This window comes from Pan troglodytes, chromosome 23 (genome assembly GCF_028858775.2).
Source record: "Pan troglodytes isolate AG18354 chromosome 23, NHGRI_mPanTro3-v2.0_pri, whole genome shotgun sequence".
Taxonomy (NCBI): domain Eukaryota; kingdom Metazoa; phylum Chordata; class Mammalia; order Primates; family Hominidae; genus Pan; species Pan troglodytes.
The window spans coordinates 44079493-44098920 of NC_086016.1; the positions used below are offsets into that span (position 1 = coordinate 44079493).

Consider the following 19428-nt stretch of genomic DNA (forward strand, 5'->3'; position numbering starts at 1 on the left):
CTTGTTACAAGTAGCGGAGCCAAGCCTTTGCACATCCATTTTCTTCAGAACCCAAGGAAAACTAGCCCATCTTGACAGCTCTACTTTTGCGCCTGTTAGTGCTGCCCTGATCCCTGACAGGAAGAGCTGGCTAATTTTAGATAATCTGTGCCCTGACACTAAAGTGTCTAATCATAGGGGCTATAGAAACAACTACATTAACAAGTCGTCCAGCCTCATGCCCAATGTCACAGTTTTTGAACAGATGGCCTCCTTCCTTCCTGTTTACTGACATGCAAGGCTCTGAGAAAAATAATTCAATCCAATTTACAGCAAACACCACATTTCAAGAAAAGGGAAAGAACAGGTGGTGTGTATACCAAAGTCCCACTTGCTCAGGCAAAAAGAGGCTGCAGAAAATTGGTTCATCAATGGAATTCTATCACAAAGTGACCATTGTATAGTGAGTTTATTTGTGCTCTAAAATAGTATCAACGTGCATCTTTCCACTGAATGACTTCATGGATCGTGGCCAACATAGAACTTGGATAGGAAATCCTTTGGCCTTGGCGCTTCTGTTTCATGGAAGAACCGCATAACATGTGTCCGCTGCTTCCACACTTTAATTGTTTCTTCCAGTTCGATCTTTCCCTGAACAGTGAGGAGAGAGGTCATCAGTCAAAGTGGTCAAGTTGAAGGCATATGACACTGAAGGCCAGGATTCTATTCTCTGCTCAGCATGGACTTGTTGAATGACCTTGGGCAAGTAACTACTCTGTCTGGGCAAAGTTTCTATGTCTGGACAATGAGGTGGTCAGGGTAAATGATTTCTGAGACTTTTCAGATTCTTTAACTCTGTGGTTAACTGGTACCAAGAGGAGAAACATACAGGTTAACAGGCTCCTATCCCATGACTACCTAACCTGACTGGCTTAACTTATGTTTCTGCTTATCATTTCTTCTGTTACTGACTGGTCTATGCTGAAGCACCCATTGATGCTAATGTGACTGGCCAGGGGGACAGAATCAGCCCCAGGATTTGAGTCCATTTATACAGGACTCATAACCAGTCTAACTGCCTCTTCCAGCTGTAAACTGGCATTCAGATGAAGTGGTAACTTCTAGGGATGAGGTTCAAGAAGAGTTCAAACTTTCCTCCCTATATCTTTTTTTATGGTTATAAAATGCAAGTCCCAGTGGATGTTCCCTTGATGAATCTTATCTATTTAACCAGAAGATAACCTCCAAGTTCAAGTATTTCTCTGAAACACAGCAATAATCACTGCCGAACCAGTAGCTGCTTTCTAAACTCGGAGACAAAATGTTCATTTGGAAAGACTAAGAAGTAGTGGACAAGTTGGCTGATCTTTTAAATTGGTCAGGGAGGGTCAGTTACCTTAATGACCAGAAGATCAACCACCCTGGGGTCTGTGACATGGGCATTCTTCATAAACATTTCTCGGACTTTATCCCTTCCCATTTTCACAGTGATGTCCAGCTGGAATTGGTGCACTAGAGAGAAAAACATGACTCAGGGTAGAAATTGTATGGTTAAAACATGTTTTTAAAACCTAGAGTCAAATGATACTCATTGAACACATACAGGTCGCCCATTCATTTCTTCACCAAAAAATTAGCCTGACCCTAGGCTAGGTGCTTGAGGATGAGACATGTGATTCATGGTATTTGCTCTCAAGGAACTTATTATTTGTTTGGGGAAAAAGACCACTGAATTTGAAGAGGCAGTAAAGCATTGTTCAAGAGTTTGAACAACCTGGGTTCAAATCCCAGCTTTTGTTAGCTATATGATCCCGTGTAAGTTAACTTTCTTGTGCCTGAGTGTATTTTTAAAAAAATTATTTTATGGGCTGGGCGCGGTGGCTCACGCCTGTAATCCCAGCACTTTGGGAGGCCGAGGTGGGCGGATCATGAGGTCAGGAGATTGAGACTACCCTGGCTAACACAGTGAAACCCCGTCTCTACTAAAAATACAAAAAATTAGCCGGGTGTGGTGGTGGGTGCCTGTAATTCCAGCTACTCGGGAGGCTGAGGCAGAATGGTGTGAACCCGGGAGGTGGACCTTGCAGTGAGCCGAGGTCGCACCACTGCACTCCAGCCTGGGTGACAGAGCGAGACTCCGTCTCAAAAAAAAAAATAATTATTTTATTAGCTGGGCGCGGTGGCTCACGCCTGTAATCCCAGCACTTTGGGAGGCCAAGGCAGGTGGATCACCTGAGGTCAGGAGTTCAAGACCAGCCTGGCCAACATGGTGAAACCCCGTCTCCACTAAAAATACAAACATGAGCCGGGCATGGTGGTGGGTGCCTGTAATCCCAGCTACTCGGGAGACTGAGGCAGGAGAATCACTTGAACCCGGGAGGTGGAGGTTGCAGTGAGCTGAGATGGGCCACTGCATTCCAGCCTGGGCGACAGAGTGAGACTGTGTCTCAAAAAAAAAAAAAAGAAAAAGAAAAAGAAAAATTATTTTTTTAGAGACAGGGTCTTGCTCTGTTGCCCAGTCTGGAGTGTAGTGGTATGATCATAGCTACCTGCAGGCTTGAACTCCTGGGCCCCCATGATCCTCCTGCCTCTCAGCCCGGCAAGTTGCTGGGATTACATGCGTGAGGGATTATCCTGGCTGAGTGTATTTATTTATCAATAAAATGAGGACAATAACAGCACATATAACTCCAGGGCTGTTGTGGAGATTTCATGAGACAATGCAAAATGCTCACAACAGTGCCTCACATGGAATAAGCTCTCAATAGACATTAGCATTATTTTTATATGGAACAATCAGCAAAAGAAAACAGGATTGAAATTAATTTAAAATGATGTGGCTTAGGCTATTAAGTACTACACAAACTTTGAGTTAAGGGAGACTGCTAGGGGTTTATGCAGGTTAGGGAGGCTTCAATCCAACAAGCAATTAATACCATCTTAGGTTACTTGGAGGAAGCAAAGTTTAACATGTAGCTCCACTTGTCTAGGTGTTAAATTCTGACTGGAGGGACAGCCAGCTATGAATATAAACATAAAATCATAATATCCAACAATCCCTGATTAAGCTCCTAAAATAGTGACAAAGACTCAGTAACCTGGAAATTCAGATGAGACGTATGGATGTCCTTTGAAAATTAGGTTTTAGTCACATGCATTACCACCCCCTGGGACGCTCAGCCATCACTGGATGTGTTGATGACAAGGTCATGAACAGGGTCTTGTGTGTTAGATGGGTACACATAGGGTGACAGAGGCACACTAGGCTGTGGGGACAGCAAAATCAAGGCTCCCAGGCTAGAATGAGCACTGTAGTGAAGGAAACCAGTGTATTCCTTTGGAATATTTTGTCTTGTGGCCATTCCTGTGACATGTCCACTCCGGCTTACAGAACTATCATAACCAGCTCTGAAAACGATGAAGGCCATTTTGTGGCTGAATTAACAATAAAGTTTGAATCTTAAAAAAAATTTTTTTTTTTGTAGAAACAGGGTCTCACTATGTTGCCCAGGCTGGTCTGGAACTCCTGGCTTCAAGCAATCCTTGACCTCCCAAAAAGTGTTGGGATTATGGGCATGAGCCACTGCACCTCACCTGAATCTTTGTACTCTTAACTTAGTGACAGTGATAGAAAAATAAAGCCTCTGCTGAGGGACATAGCAGGCCATGTTGCAAAGAAAACAAAGTTTCTGCTCCAACCAAGGAAAAAGCAACAGCAGAAATCTACTAGGAGAACTGGCATCTCAGCTTGATAGGTCAATGTTAACACCACAGAGGACAGAGGATCATTCACAAGAAGTAAGTGTCCAGGGTGTGCTGGAGCAGGCTCTCATGGAGAGCCAGTTAGACATATCTCTTCCCAAATCCGTACACACTGACTTCACTTAAAAATCAATCATGGTGGTAGTATTTATACCACGGAAAATAGCAAACACTATAAATTTGAGTTCTACCCCCCACAGAGCTGTTCACCAAGGTATATTAGGAGTTCCAGTAAAGAGCAGACAAAGGGCAATAAGAAGACAGATGCAAAAATAAATGCAAACTAATACGGAACCTGAAATTTATTTTATTATTATTTTTTAAGACAAGGTCTTGGTCTGTCACCCAGGCTGGAGTGCAATGGCATGATGACAGCTCACTGCAGCCTCAACCTCCCAGGCTCAAGCAATTCTCCCACCTCAGCCTCCCAAGTTGCTGAGACTACAGGCACACACCACTAGGCCCATACTTTTTTAGTTTTTTGTGGAGACAGGCGTCTCACTACATTGCCCAAGCTGGTCTTGAACTCCTGGGCTTAAGGGATCCTTTTGCCTCTGCCTCCCAAAGTGCTGGGAATGCAAGTGTAAGCTACCACACCTGACCAAACCTGTCCTTGGTACACGTGTGCCTAGAATCCAGGGTTGTTTTTTTTTAAATTTACAATCCAGTGCTCTTTTAAGGAAGGGACTATGAGGAATCTTCCCCTACTATCAGTGCTTATCTTTCCTGAATTTTTTATTTTAGATTCCTGCCCAACCTTGGGAATAAAAAACAAGATTTCTCTGGGCATACTTATGGGAGCTTGTGCCCATCAGCTCCCATTCCTCATTATCTCCTGAACTACTACACAGCAGGGCACTGGGTAATGAATCTTCTCTTCAGCAAAATGTTCACATGCATAAATGCAACATTTTACTTACAGTTTCAGGAGGTTACAGATCCTTGAGTTCCCATCCTCAGATTAAGAACCCTTGTCTCTAGAAAGACAAATTCCATAGGTCTGTCCCAGGCTCCCTCCTTCCATCCCAACACTCTGAATGCACCCCCCAACCAGTGAGAAAGGCTGCAGAAAAGCAAATGGAAATAGCCTAGCCATAGACTGAATTGTACTTTGGTCTAAATCCGTGGCAAACCAGCAATGATTTTGCCCCCCAGAACATTTGGTAGTGTCTGGAGGCATTTTTGGTTGTCACACCCATGGGGTGGGCGCTACTGTCATCTTGTGGGTAGAAGCCAGGGATGCTGCTAAACATCCTACGATGCAGGGGACAGCCCTGCACAGCAATCGTCCAGCCCAAATGCCACTGTTGAGAAACCCTGGTGTAAATCAGTTCCAATGTTCTTTCGTAGCTCACAGATTCCTGGCTTATTCTTTGAATCCTGACTACTTCTATTTCAATTTGAAAAAATCTGGGAGGCTCAAAAGGAAATACCCCTTTTGGGTGAAGGTGACTTTTCCACAGTCTCTGTGTGCTTTTCTGAAGTTACTGTTAAGGCTTTCCTGAGTCCAGAAGGCTCTGACAGATTCAGAAGGACAATCCCATACTGCTCTCAGCTATTTGCTCCAATTCATTTTGGTTGCATTCATACAAGGCACAAGACCTGTATTCTTAGATGGGAAAGCAGCATGGTATAATGGAAAAGAACATGGGATTAGGGGTCAAATAAACTGGGTAAGGTCTCCAGATCATTATAAATCATGATCTTGCCTGGGGTACAGCCTCCTTAGCCTGTCATCTCATCTAAAAAAAGGAAAGAAAATAAACTCTAACCTAATTCTTTTACAGGAATATAGTGAAAAATCAAGTGACACCTTGTAAAGCATGATCCAAATGCTGGCTGTTAAAATTGTCACACTTTTTCCCCATATCTCTATAATACCTTGGGTTTAATTATCTGGTTATATGCCTATAATAGACTAGACCGTAAGACTAGACCATCAGACCCTTGAAGGCAGGGTTGTGTTTTTTTCATTTTTGTATCTCTAGGCATCTAGTACTGACTCTGAAGTACAACAGATACTTAATGAAATGGAAATTAAATAAATGAACTGTTTCTATAGAAAGTCTCCTGTTATCTTACGGCCAGCAAACAGCATGTCATATTTTTTCAAAGGAAGGATTCAAAGGCAGTTCTATCCCTGTGCTCCCATGCAAAACTGGGCCCTGGGAGATTCAGGGAAAACTGCAGTAGGAGCTAAGAGCTGGGTATTAGCGGTTTACAGGCAGGCTCTTCTACTTCCTAATGATGTCATCTGAGACAAGTTTATGTGCCTCAGTTTTCTCATCCACAAGGCAGGGAAACTACTAGAGCCCACCCTAAAATAAGGCATAGTGCTGAGTCATATGTAAGCATTTCAATAAATGTTAGTTATTGGCCAGTCACAGTGGCTCATGCCTGTAATCCCAGCACTTTGGCAGGCCCAGGCCGGCGGATCACCTGAGGTCAGGAGTTCAAGACAGCCTGGCCAACATGGTGAAACCCCGTTTCTACTAAAAATACAAAAGTTAGCCAGGTGTGGTGGCACGCAACTATAATCCCAGCTACTCGGGAGGCTGAGGCATGGGGAAATCACTTGAACCCGGGAGGTGGAGGTTGCAGTGAGCCGAAATCGCGCCATTGCCCTCCAGCCTGGGAGACAAGAGCGAGACTCTGTCTCAAAAAAAAAAAAAAAAAAAAAAAAGTGAGTTATCATTACTATTTTTTTCATTAAATACTTAAAATTTTACTTTTGTTTTTTATTAATGCTCAGGCTGTTCTAAGTTCTCAACACGATTACTTATTCCCCTTCCTTGATTTGATTCCTCAGCTGGAGTCCTGATGATGGATACCATAAAACCCGTGTGGCACAGGTTTGAGTAACAGGCCAGCTACAGATCACTGATCTTCCCCATAGGGATGCATACTCCTTGACCCCTTCTTTTCTCTCCTCTTCCCTTGCTTTCTAGGCTCCTGTAGCCCTCTGCCTTCTTTTCCTCCTCTCAAGACCCTTCTGACTTTGGGACTTTCTTCCCAAAACAGAATTTGAGGGAAGGTCTTGGGAGGGGTCGGTTTAGAAAGAGCTGGATCCTCAGAGTCAGGATACCTGGGTTCTGTCTTCTACTTGGCCACTGATTTACCCTTCACAAGCCACCCTTTTTGAATGTGGTCCTCCTTCCCCCAGCACCTTCCTCCTGCAACCAGAGAGGGTTCTGGGTACTCCTAGAAGTATTCTGCCAGGCAAACATTATGTTTTCAAACTGCTGAATTTGAATACACCACCCCGAAACACACACACACACACACTGCTACAGTCACTCCCCACACACATCTTTTATCTGCCTGCCCCTGAAGGCATCTGAATTTGCAGTCCCTGAACCAGCAGATCACTCAAGTTTCTCCTTCTCTAGTATCGCGTGGGTTTAAGTTCTGGTCAGTAGCAATTTTTCCAAAAGTCAGCTTGAAGACAGGGACTCTGTGGAGCAGACACAGTTCTCATATGTCAAAGAACCGGGTTCTGCTTGGAAGCTGCTGCTAAGGAAAGCCCTATAAATAACAAAAATAACAACAAAAACAACGGCAGCAGCTAATATTTAATGAGTTAAATATGCATCAAGCCCTGTTCTAAGCACTCTAGATATTTTAACTTAATACAGTAACCTTCTGAAAAAGGAATTATTATTCCCATTTTAAAGATGAAGAAACTGAGGAACAGATGAAATAACTGGCCCAAGGTCACACAGCTAGTTGAGGGCAGCGCCTGAAGAAAAGTCCGTGCTCCTAACCACCACATTCTACCGCCTTTTCACACACACAAGCAGGGACTCGACAGCCCTGAGGAGTGGCACCGTGCTCCAGCTCACTCAAAAACACCTCTTTCTCGCACTTTGGGAGGCCGAGACGGGCGGATCACGAGGTCAGGAGATCGAGACCATTCTGGCTAACACGGTGAAATCCCGTCTCTACTAAAAATACAAAAAAAAAAAAATGGCCGGCGTGGTGGCGGGCGCCTGTAATCCCAGCTATTCGGGAGGCTGAGGCTGAGGCAGGAGAATGACGTGAATCCGGGAGGCGGAGCTTGCAGTGAGCCGAGATCGCACCACTGCACTCCAGCCTGAGCGACACAGCGAGACTCTGTCACAAACAAAAAAATCCAACGGGCATCTATAATTACACTCTGCAACTCTAGACTTTGGGTTCTGGGTACAACAGTGGCTCGGCCTGGGCCCTGGGCACATCACTTCACCTCTCGGTGCCTCCGCTGCCTCACCCACAAAGTGAGTGTGTCACTGACAGTCATCGTCCTCCCGCCAATTGCGAGGGACAAAAGAGACCAAAGCTCCGATAGCACGTACGAATGCTAGGCACGGCCGGTCTGATCACCGCGCCGCCGCCAGGTCCGGCCCATGGTAGGCTCGGGTGACCCTCTTCCCCTGAAGCACCCGCAGTCGCCTCTGCCCAAGTTGGTGACCTCAGCTCGGCCCATGAGAAGCCCCGGCCGGGCCGGCTACGACCTTGAGCGGCGGCCTCCGGGTCCCCACGTAAGCCGCTACCTCTCACCAGTGTTCGGCACCTCCCGATACCAGGCGCGGTAGAGCTCGCGCACCCTCCGCTTGGCCTCGTTCATGTCCCGACTGAAAATGGGCTTCACGAAGGTGCTGGCGGTAGAAGTAGCTTGGCGGACGCCGCTCCCCGCCATCTTGCCAAAGCATCCACTCCACAACCCCACCCCTTTGCAAGCAGCGCGTGCGGACCGCGGGCGAATGTCTTTTCCCATTGGCTAAGGAGGAACGCCCCGCCTGTATGCTGGGTGGGCGGGAGGATGACTCTGAGGCTCTCGGATTGGCTGGGAAGCCTCTCTCTGGCTGAGCGAACGGTGGGTGCTGCGCATGCTCATCTACAGAAACGCCGCTTGGCCTTTGGACTACACCGTCTGTCGCTCTAACGAGCCGGCGTCGCCGCCAGGGGACGCTCGGGCCGCAGGAAGGTCGCTGGGTCGTGAGCTGGCGCCGGGGACGCCGAGCGACTGCGGGGTTTCCCTCAGCGTCCTGCTATCCGGCTGCCCGCCGCGCTCCTTGGTAGTGTCCGTGGGAGCGCAGGCCTTGAAGAACCTCCTCGTGGCGGGCCCCCGAGGTAACTGCTGAGGCAGATAATGGCGCCTGGGCTGCGGTGGGGCTTGCCCTGCCGCCTGGCGGCTTTCTGCAGGGCCAGGATATACTTACTTTTCTGTAAACCAACTCTTCCTTAGCGCAGGAGAGGTGTCAAAGAGCTGGCGCGTCTCCAGAGCCCCGGGAGGAAGGCTGTAACGGCAGCCCCATCGTAGACAGGGACATTCGCATCCCGAGCCCTGGATCTCTGAAAACCAGCCCAGAATTTGGAAGCTGGAAGGAACTTTAGATCGTCCATTCTGAGTGTCTCTCTTCGCTGGCGTTTTCCCACTGAGGTTATGTAAACATGAAGAGGAGCCTACAAGTGTCAAGGAAAAAACGACAGCTAACCACAGGGCAGGCCATGGGCAAGATATCTCAGTGTTCTCCGCTCTCATAGGTCAGGTAGGTACCATCAGCATCCCCATTTTACAGGTGAGGAAACTGAGATGGCCCAGAGTCTAGGTCACCTGACAGATCGCCCCCACCTGCCTGACTGCTGCCTAAGAGGCTCCGTCTTTTTCTGAAGGTGTAGTTGACAGGAGCCTGTGAGTATTGGGGAAGGGCCAGGGGCCGGGGCTGAGCATCTACTCCAAACTTTCCCATTTCGAAGGGTTAAAAAACCAGATATACTTTTTTCTTCCTTATTATCTTCTAAAATGTATATATATATTCAAGTGAGCTATACAAAAGAAAGCACGTAACATATATAAATTATAAAGCATAATAATAAAATGGAAGCTTTTGAACCTCAGTACTGACTTAAGAAGTTGTAACACAGTTAAGGTTTGTATAAAGTGTCCTTAGATGTCCTTAGTAGCCACTGTTCTCTAGTTCTCTAGGTACATTAACTTGGCTAGGCTTCACAACACACCAGTGAGATTGTGTTGATATACCCTTTTTTTTTTTTTTTTTTGAGACAGAGTGAGACTCACCTAGGCTGGACTGCAATGGTGCAATCTCGGCTCACTGCAACCTCCGCCTCTCGTGTTCAAGCCATTCTCCTGCCTCAGCTTTCCGAATCGCTGGGATTACAGGTGCGCACCACCATGCATGGCTAATGCTTGTATTTTAGTAGAGATGGGGTTTTGCTATGTTGGCCAGGCTGGTCTCAAACTCCTGACTTCAGGTGATCCACCCACCTCGGCCTCCCAAAGTGCTGGGATTACAGGTGTGAGCCACCGCCCCCGGCTGATATACTCATTTTATAGATGAGAAAACTGAGGCATAAAGAGACTAAGTTACTTTACAGCATTGGGGTTGAAGCCCAGGCAGCTGGTGCCAGAGTCAGTTTTCTGACTCTCGCAGCACCTATACCATGATATCTACCTGTATGATTCTAACCTTGTGTATACCCCTGCCTCCTTCAGAAGTACCCACTATCATGATAAATTCATTGTGTTCAACATTCAAAAAAAAATGGGGCGCAGTGGCTCACTCCTGTAATCCCAACACTTTGGGAGGCCAAGGCAGGTGTATCACCTGATGTCAGGAGTTCGAGACCAGCCTGGCCAACATGGTGAAACCCCCGTCTCTACTAAAAATACAAAAATTAGCCGGCGTGGTGGTGGGCACCTGTAATCTCAGCTACTCGGGAGGCTGAGGCAGGAGGATCGCTTGAGCCTGTGAGGTGGAGGTTGCGGTGAGCCAAGATTGCGCCGCTGGACTCCAGTCTGGGCGACAGAGTGAGACCCTGTCTCAAAAGAAAAAAAAAAAAAGACCTCTAAACAACCCACAAACTGGGAGAAAATTTTTGCAAATCACATGTTCCATAAGGGACTTGTATCTAGGATACATAAAATTCTTACAGCTCAGTAATGAAAAGACAAATAGCCAAGTTTAGAAATGGGCAAGGGTGACAGCACCAAATGCTGGTGAGGATGTGAAGCAACAGGAACTCTCCTTACTGGTAGGAATGCAAAATGGTACAGCAGCTTTGGAAGACAGTTTGGCTTTCTTACAAAACTAAACATACTCCCATCAGAAGATCCAGCCATTGCATTTCTTAGTGTTTACCCAAATGAGCTGAAAACTTATGTCCACACAGAAATCTGCACATGGATGTTTACAGCAGCTTTTGTTTTTGTTTTTGTTTTTGAGATGGAGTCTCACTCTGTCACCCAGGCTGGAGTGCAGTGGCGCGATCTCGGCTCACTGGAAGCTCTGCCTCCTGGGTTCATGCCATTCTCCTGCCTCAGCCTCCAAGTAGCTGGGACTACAGGCGCCTGCCACCACGCCCAGCTAATTTTTTGTATTTTAAGTAGAGACAGGGTTTCACCATGTTAGCCAGGATGGTCTCGATCTCCTGACCTCGTGATCCGCCCGCCTTGGCCTCCCAAAGTTCTGGGACTACAGGCGTGAGCCACCGCGCCCGGCCAGCAGCAGCTTTATTTGTAATTGCCAAAACTTGAAAGCAACCAAGATGTCCTTTAGCAGGTAAATGGATAAATTAACCTTGGTATATCCAGACAATGGACTATATTCAGCACTAGAAAGAAATGAGCTATTAAGCCATGAAAAGGCATGGAGAAACCTTAAATGCATATTAGTAAGTGAAAGAAAATCTGAAAGAGCTACATACTGTATGATTCCAACTATATTACATCCTGGAAAAGGCAAAACTATGGAGACAATAAAAAAGATGGCAGGGGCTGGGAGTGGGGAGAAATGCACAGAGGTGGTGCACAGAGAATATTTAGGGTAGTGAAATTACTCTGGATGTTATAATGGTGGATACATGTTATTACACATTTGTCAAACCCTACAGGATGTACAACACCAAGAATGAAACCTAATGTAAACTATGGGATATGGGTGATACTGGTGTGTCAATGTAGCTTCATTGCTTATAACAAATATATCCTCTGGTGCCTGATGTTGTTGGTGGGGGGAGGCTATGAGTGTGTGTGAGGTGGGGGAACCCTGTATTTTCTGTTCAGTTTTGCTGTGAACTCTAAACTGCTCTTAAAGATGAAATTTTTATTTTAATGGGCAAAGTATTTGAATAACCATTTCTCCAAAGAGGATATACAGGTGACCAATAAGTACATGAAAAGACATTCAACATCATGAGCCATTAGGGAAATACAAATCAAAGCCCTCGTGAGATACCATTTCTCACCCAGTAGAATGGCTAGAGTGAAAAAGGCAGACACAGCCAGTCATGGTGGCTCACACCTGTAATCCCAGCATTTTGAGAGGCCAAGGCCAGTAGATCACTTGGGTTCAGGAGTTTGAGACCAGCCTGGCCAACATGGTGAAACCTCCTCTCTACTAAAAATAGGAAAATTAGCTGGGCATGGTAGTGCATGCCTGTAATCCCAGCTACTAGGGAGGCTGAGGCAGGAGAATTGCTTGACCCGGGAGGTGGAGGTTGCAGTGAGCCCAGATCACGCCATTTCAATCCAGCTTGGGTGACAGAGCAAGACTCCATCTCAAAAAAAAAAAAAAAAAGACAAAAGATAGTGTTGGCAAGGATATAGAGAAATTAGAACTTTCATACTTTGCTGGTGGGAATGTAAAATGATGTAGCCATTTGGGAAAACAGTCTGGCAGTTTCTTAAACAGTTAAATATGGCCAGGAGTGGTGGTACTCACTTGTAAGAGGCCGAGGCAGAAGCATTGCTTGAGCTTAGGAGTTTGAGACCAGACTAGGCAAAATAATGAGACCGTATTTAAAAAAAAAAAAAAAAGTTAAACGTAGACTTACTATATGATCCAGCAATTCCAATCCTAGGTATTTACCCTGAAGAAATTTTTTTCCACACAAAGACTTGTATGCAAATGTTCATAGCAGCATTATTCACCATAGCCAAAAACTAAAAACACCCAAATGGCTATCTGTTGATAAGTGGATAAACAGAAGGTGGTCTGTCACCCAGGCATGGTGGCTCATTCCTATAATGTCAGGATTGCTTGAGGCCAGGAGTTCGAGAACAGCTTGGGCAATATAGTGAGACTGCATCTGTTGAGGGAAGTCAGGAACCCCGAACGGAGGGACCGGCTGAAGCCGTGGCAGAAGAACATAAATTGTGAAGATTTCACGGACATTTGTTAGTTCCCCAAATTAATACTTTTATAATTTCTTACACCTGTCTTTACTGCAGTCTCTGAACATAAATTGTGAAGATTTCATGGACACTTATCACTTCCCTAATCAATAGCCTTGTGATTTCCTATTCCTGTCTTTAATCTCTTAATCCCGTCATCTTCGTAAGCTGAGGAGGATGTATGTCGCCTCAGGACCCTGTGATGATTGCATTAACTGCACAAATTGTTTGTAGAGCATGTGTGTTTGAATAATATGAAATCTGGGCACCTTGAAAAAAGAACAGGATAACAGCAACATTCAGGGAACAAGAGAGATAACCTTAAACTCTGACTGCCAGTGAGCCGGGCGGAACAGAGCCATATTTCTCTTCTTTCAAAAGCAAATGGGAGAAATATCGCTGAATTCTTTTTCTCAGCAAGGAACGCCCCTGAGAAAGAGAATGCATCCCTGAGGGTAGGCCTCTGAAATGGCCACTTTGGGGGTGGCTGTATTTTACAGTCACAGCTGTAGGAATGAAATAAGCCCCAGTCTCCTGTAGCGCTCCCAGGCTTATTAGGACGAGGAAATTCCCACCTAATAAATTTTGGTCAGACCGGTTGTCTGCTCTCAAACCCTGTCTCCTGATAAGATGTTATCAGTGACAATGCATTCCCGAAACTTCATTAGCAATTTTAATTTCGCCCCGGTCCTGTGGTCCTGTGAACTCGCCCTGCCTTCATTTACCTTGTGATATCTTATTACCTTGTGAAGCATGTGATCTCTGTGACCCACACCCTATTCGTACACTCTCTTCCCTTTTGAAATCACTAATAAAAACTTGCTGGTTTTATGGCTCAGGGGGCATCATGGAACCTGCTGACATGTGATGTCTCCCCCGGACACCCAGCTTTAAAATTTATCTCTTTTGTACTCTGTCCCTTTATTTCTCAGACTGGCTGACACTTAGGGAAAATAGAAAAGAACCTACGTGAAATATCAGGGGTGAATTTTGCCCAATAGCATCTCTACAAAAATTTGTTTAAAATAGCCAAGCATGGTGGTACGTGTCTATAGTCCCAGCTACTCGGGGGGCTGAGGTAGGAGGATTGCTTGAAGCCAGGAGTTCGAGGCTACCATAAACTATGATCCTACCACTGTACTCCAGCCTGGGTGACAAAAAAACAAACCTAAACAAAACACAAAATATGGTGATATGGTTTGGATATTTGTCCCTTCCAAATCTCGTCAAAATGTCATCCCCAGTGTTGGAGTTGAAGCCTGGTGGAAGGTGAATGGATCATGGAGGCAGATCCCTCATGAACGGCTTAGCACCATCCCCTTGGTGATGAGTGAGTTCATCTGTAATCTGGTTGTTAAAGGTGTGTGGCATCTCCCGCTTTGCTCTCTTGTTCCTGCTGTCACCATGTGACATCCCTGCTCTCCCTTTTCCTTCTGCTGGGATTTGAAGCTTCCTGAGGCCCTCACCAGGAGCAGATGCTGGAGCCATGCTTGCACAGCCTGCAGAACTGAGTCAATTAAACCTCTTTTTTCTCTCTCTCTTTTTTTATTTTTATTTTTTTTGAGATAGAGTCTCACTCTGTCACCCAGGCTGGAGTGCGATGGCACGATCTCAGCTCACTGTAACCTCTGCCTCCCGGGTTCAAGCGATTCTCCTGCCTCAGCCTTCCAAGTAGCTGGGATTATAGGCGTACACCACCATGCCCAGGAGGCAGAGGTTGCAGTGAGCCGAGATCACACCACTGCACTCCAGCCTGGGTGACAGAGCAAGACTCCGTCTCAGGAAAAAAAAAAAAAAAAAAACTACCAAATTGTTTTCCAGAATAACTGTATCATTTTACATTCTCATTGGCAATTCATGAGTGATCTAGTTTCTCCACATCCTCTTCTACATTTGATGTAGCAACTGTTTACATTTAGCCATTTGGATAAGTGTACAGGGATAGCCCATTGTAGTTTTAGTTTGCATTTCCTTAATGGCTAGTGATATTGAACATCCTTTCCCAAGTTTATTTCCAATCTGTATATTCTCTTTACTGAAGTGCTTTTTCATGTCTTTTGCACATTTTTATTTAGATTATTTATTTTTGAGTTTTGGGAGTTCTTTATATATTCTAGATACTAGTCCTTTATCAGATACGTAGTTTGCAAATATTTTCTCCCACTCTATGCCTTTTCATCCTCTGAACAGGGTCTTTCAGAGTAAAAGTGCTTAATTTTGATGAAATCTATTTTATTTTTTTTCCTGTTATGGATTGTGCTTTTAGTGTCAAGACTAAAAATGCTTTGTGTAGCTCTAGGTCCAGAAGATTTTCTCCTAAATGTTTGATGATGTACATTTAAGTCCATGGTTTGGTTTGGTTTTTGTTTTTTGGTTTTTGTTTTTCTTTGAGACAGTCTTACTCCCTCACCCAGGCTGGAGTGCAGTGGCATGATCTTGGCTTACTGCAACCTCTGCCTCCCAGGTTCAAGCAATTCTGGTGTCTCATCCTCCAAAGTAGCTGGAATTATAGGTGCGCACCATCATGCCCAGCTAATTTTTGTATTTTTAGTAGAGACAGGGTTTCACCACTTTGGCCAGGCTGGTCTTGAACTCCTGACTTCAAGTGATCTACCTGCCATGCTGGAATTATAGGCATGAGCCACTGCACCTTGTTGTAATTTTTGTATATAATGTAAGATTTAGTTCAAGGTTCATTTTCTTGCCTATGAATATCTGATTACTCCAGAACCATTTGTTGAAAAGCCATTTTTCCTCCATTGAATTGCATCAGCACCTTTGTAAAAAACCAACTGGGCATATTAGTTGGTCACAAATTCTTTTAGTTTTCCTTCCTTTGAGAATTTTACAATTTCCCCCAGCATTCTTGAAGGATATTTTCATTGGATATGGGATTCTGAGTTGATAGTTTTTTTAACAATGGAAAAGTGTTGTGTCACTTCTTTCTGGTTTCTGTTGTCTCTGATGAGAAATAAGCTGTCATTCAAATTATTTTTTCTATATAAGTAACATATTGTTTTTCTCTGGCTGCTTTCAAAAAATTTTTTTGTTTTGTTTTCAGAAGTTTGACTATAATGTGTCTTGGTGTGAACTTCTTTGGGTTTATCCCAATTGGAATTCTCTCAGCTTCTTGAATCTATTGTTTTCTGCATTTTGCCAAGTAGGAAAGTTTTCTTTGAATATTTGTTCATTTGATTATTTATTTATTAATGTATTTTTTTGAGACAGGGTCTTGCTCTGTTATCAAGGCTGGAGTACAGTGGCAGAATCATGGCTCACTGCAACCTAGACCTTCCAGGCTCAAGCGTTCCTCCCACTTCAGTCCCCAGAGTAGCTGGGACCACAGGTGTGCACCACCACACTCAATTTTTTTGTTTTTGAGGTGGAGTCTCGCTCTTTCACCAGGCTGGAAGTGCAGTGGCATGATCTTGGCTCACTGCAATGTCTGCCTCCCAGATTCCAGTGATTCTCGTGCCTCAACCTCCTGAATAGCTGGGATTACAGGTGCCTGCCACCACGCCTGGCTAATTTTTGAATTTTTGGTAGAGATGGGGTTTTACCAAGTTGGCCAGGACGGTCTCAATCTCTTGACCTCATGATCCGCCTGCCTTGGCCTCCCAAAGTGCTGGGATTACAGGCGAGAGCCACCACGCCCGGCCCCCTCCTATGTTGTCCAGGCTGGCCCCAAACTCCTGGGCTCAAGCAATCCTTCTGCCTTTGTCTACCAAAATGCTGGGATTACAGGGATGAGCTATCATGCCCCACTCTGATCTTTTATTAACAGTCTCACAGGCCCTGAGGTTGTGTTTATTATTTGTTTCTTTTCTTTTCTTCTTCTTTTTTTTTTGGTTGAGATGGAGTCTCGCTCTATTGCCCAGGCTGGAGTACAGTGGCGCGATCTTGGCTCACTGCAAGCTCTGCCTCCTGGGTTCACACCATTCTCCCGCCTCAGCCTCCCGAGTAGCTGGGACTACAGGTGCCCACCACCATGCTCGGCTAATTTCATTTTTGTATTTTTAGCAGAGACGGGGTTTCACCATGTTAGCCAGGGATGGTCTCGATCTCCTGACCTCATGATCCACCCACCTCAGCCTCCCAAAGCGCTGGGGTTACAGGCATGAGCCACTGTGCCGGCCTCTTTTATTTTCTCTTTTCTTTCTTGTTTACTTTTCCCAGTCCATTTTCTCTGTGTTGTTCAGATTGAGTAATTTCTGTTGTCCTGTCTTCCAGTTAACTGCTTGTGTTGTCCTCTTTTCCACTTTTGAGCCCATTCACTGAGCTTTTTATTTTGTTGTTGTATTTTCTATTTCTAAAATTTCTATCTGATTCTTCCTTATATCTCCTATTTCTATGCTGAGACTCTTTTTTATTTTTTCAACATGTTCATAACTGTATTTTTTTTTTTTTTTTGAGATGGAGTCTCACTCTGTCACCCAGGCTGAAGTGCAGTGGCATGATCTCGGTGCACTGCAACCTCTGCCTCCCAGGTTCAAAAGATTCTCCTGCCTCAGGCTTCCGGGTAGCTGGAATTACAGGCATGCACCACCACACCCAGCTAATTTTTGTACTTTTTGTAGAGACAGGGTTTAACCACGTTGCCCAGGCTTGTCTCAAACTCCTGGACTCAAGCAACCAACCTGACTTGGCCTCTCAAAGTGCTGGGATTACAGGCATGAGCCACTGTGCCCGGCCTGAGTTGCATTCCTCTATGAATTTTAGAAAAAGCAATCAATTTCAACAAGAAAATTGCTGGAATTTTTATTGATTACACTGAATCTATAGATTAATTTGAGAGGAACTGACATCTTTAAAATGTTGAGTCTTCTGATTCATGACCATGGTATGGCTCTTCATTCATTTACATCGTCTTTAATTTCTCTCAGCAATGTTTTGTAGTTATTAGTGTATGATTTTGCATGTAGCTTTTGTTATATTTTTTGTCTATGTATTTTATATTTTGGATGCTGTTATAACTGGTTTTTAAGAAGTTTTAATTCCCAATTGTTTATTCCTATTATATAGCAATATAATTGATTTTAATACAGTGATCTTGCATCCTTCAGCCTTGTTAAGCTGTAGTTGCTTTTTGGATGATCCCACAGGATTTTACACACAATCATGTTATTTGAAAATACAGTTTTATTTCTTTCTTTCCAATCTGATTGCCTTTTACTTCTCTTTTTTGACTTGTTCACTGGCTAGAGCTTCTAGCACAATATCATACAGAAGTGATGAGGGTAGACCAGGTGTGGTGGCTCATGCATGTAATCCCAGCACTTTGGGAGGCCGAGGCAGGCGGATCACCTGAGGTCAGGAGTTCGAGACCAGCCTGGCCAACATGGTGAAACCCCATCTCTACTAAAAATACAAAACTTAGCTTGGCGTGATGGTGCACACCTATAATTCCAGATACTTGGGAGGCTGAGGCAGGAGAATCGCTTGAACCTGAGAGGCAGAGGTTGCAGTGAGCTGAGATCATGCCATTGCACTCCAGCCTAGGTGACAGAACGAGACTCCGCCTCAAAAAAAAAAAAGCAATGAGGGCAGACTTTTTTTGCCTTAAATTAAGACATTCCTGGCCAGGTGTGGTGGCCCATGTCTGTAATGCCAATACTTTGGGAGGCCAAGGTGGGTGGATCACCTGAGATCAGGAATTTGAGACCAGCCTGGCCAACATGGTGAAACCCCGTTTCTACTAGAAATACAAAAATTAGCTGGGCGTGGCGGCGGGCGCCTGTAATCCTAGCTATTCAGGTGGCTGAGGTAGGAGAATCACTTAAACCTGGGAGGCAGAGGTTGCAGTGAGCCAAGATTGTGCCCTTGCACTACAGCCTGGGTGACAAGAGTGAAAGTCTGTCTCAAAATAAATAAATAAATAAATAAATAAAGACATTTCTGAACTTAGGAACAAAGCATTTAGTATTTTACCATTGAGTATGTTGCTAGCTGTAGGTTTTTCGTAGATACCCCTCATTGGATTGAAAATGTTTCTATGAATTCCTCGTTTGCTGGGAATTTTCTTTTCTTTGAGGTTCAGATGTTGATTTTGTGAAATATATTTTATGCATCTATTGATATAATCATGGAATTTTTCTTTTTCTGTCTGTTAATATGGTTAATTTCATTTATTGGTTTTTGAATGTTGAACCAACCTTGCATTCCTGGGAGTAAATGCTATAGATAATGTTGTATATATTTACATATTATTTTCAATGTGATAAGATTTTGTTAATATTTGCATCTGTGTTTATGATGGTGTTAATCTGTATCATCTTTACCTGTTTTTTTTTGTTGTTGTTTGTTTTTGAGATGGAGTCTTGGTCTGTTGCCCAGGCTAGAGTGCAGTGGCGCAATCTTGGCTCACTGCAACCTCTGCCTCCTGGGTTCAAGTGATTTCCCTGCCTCAGCCTCCCGAGTAGCTGGCAGTACAGGTGCTTGCCACCATGCCCAGCTAAATTTTGTATTTTTGGTAGAGATAGGGTTTCACCATGTTGGTCAGGCTGGACTCGAAC

The 19428-nt window shown here is 44.7% G+C and overlaps 2 protein-coding genes across 15 annotated transcripts in view; one reads left to right on the forward strand and one right to left on the reverse strand.

Moving 5' to 3' along the window:
• Positions 1-498: 498 nt before the first annotated feature.
• On the reverse strand, positions 499-8419 carry NDUFA6 (NADH:ubiquinone oxidoreductase subunit A6). Its single transcript, NM_001071791.1, has 3 exons — positions 8281-8419; positions 1376-1491; positions 499-630 (listed from the first exon to the last, which is right to left on the reverse strand). The coding sequence occupies exons 1-3, from the start codon at positions 8417-8419 to the stop codon at positions 499-501; spliced, it is 387 nt and encodes a 128-aa protein (NP_001065259.1).
• Positions 8420-8518: 99 nt separating this feature from the next.
• Positions 8519-19428, forward strand: part of LOC134809697 (uncharacterized) — a 34298-nt gene continuing 23388 nt past the window's right edge. For 6 of the 14 annotated variants that reach the window (XR_010156049.1, XR_010156052.1, XR_010156042.1 and 3 more), the window contains exons 1-3: positions 8519-8853; positions 8969-9272; positions 9791-9904. Coding sequence is in view for 1 of the 14 variants with exons in the window: in XM_063807985.1 (XP_063664055.1) it covers positions 9818-9904 (87 nt within the window). In the remaining 13 variants the exon portion in view is untranslated. The remainder of the gene's footprint in view (positions 8854-8968; positions 9273-9790; positions 9905-19428) is intronic. The other 8 variants (XR_010156048.1, XR_010156050.1, XR_010156051.1 and 5 more) reach the window with 3 other exon arrangements.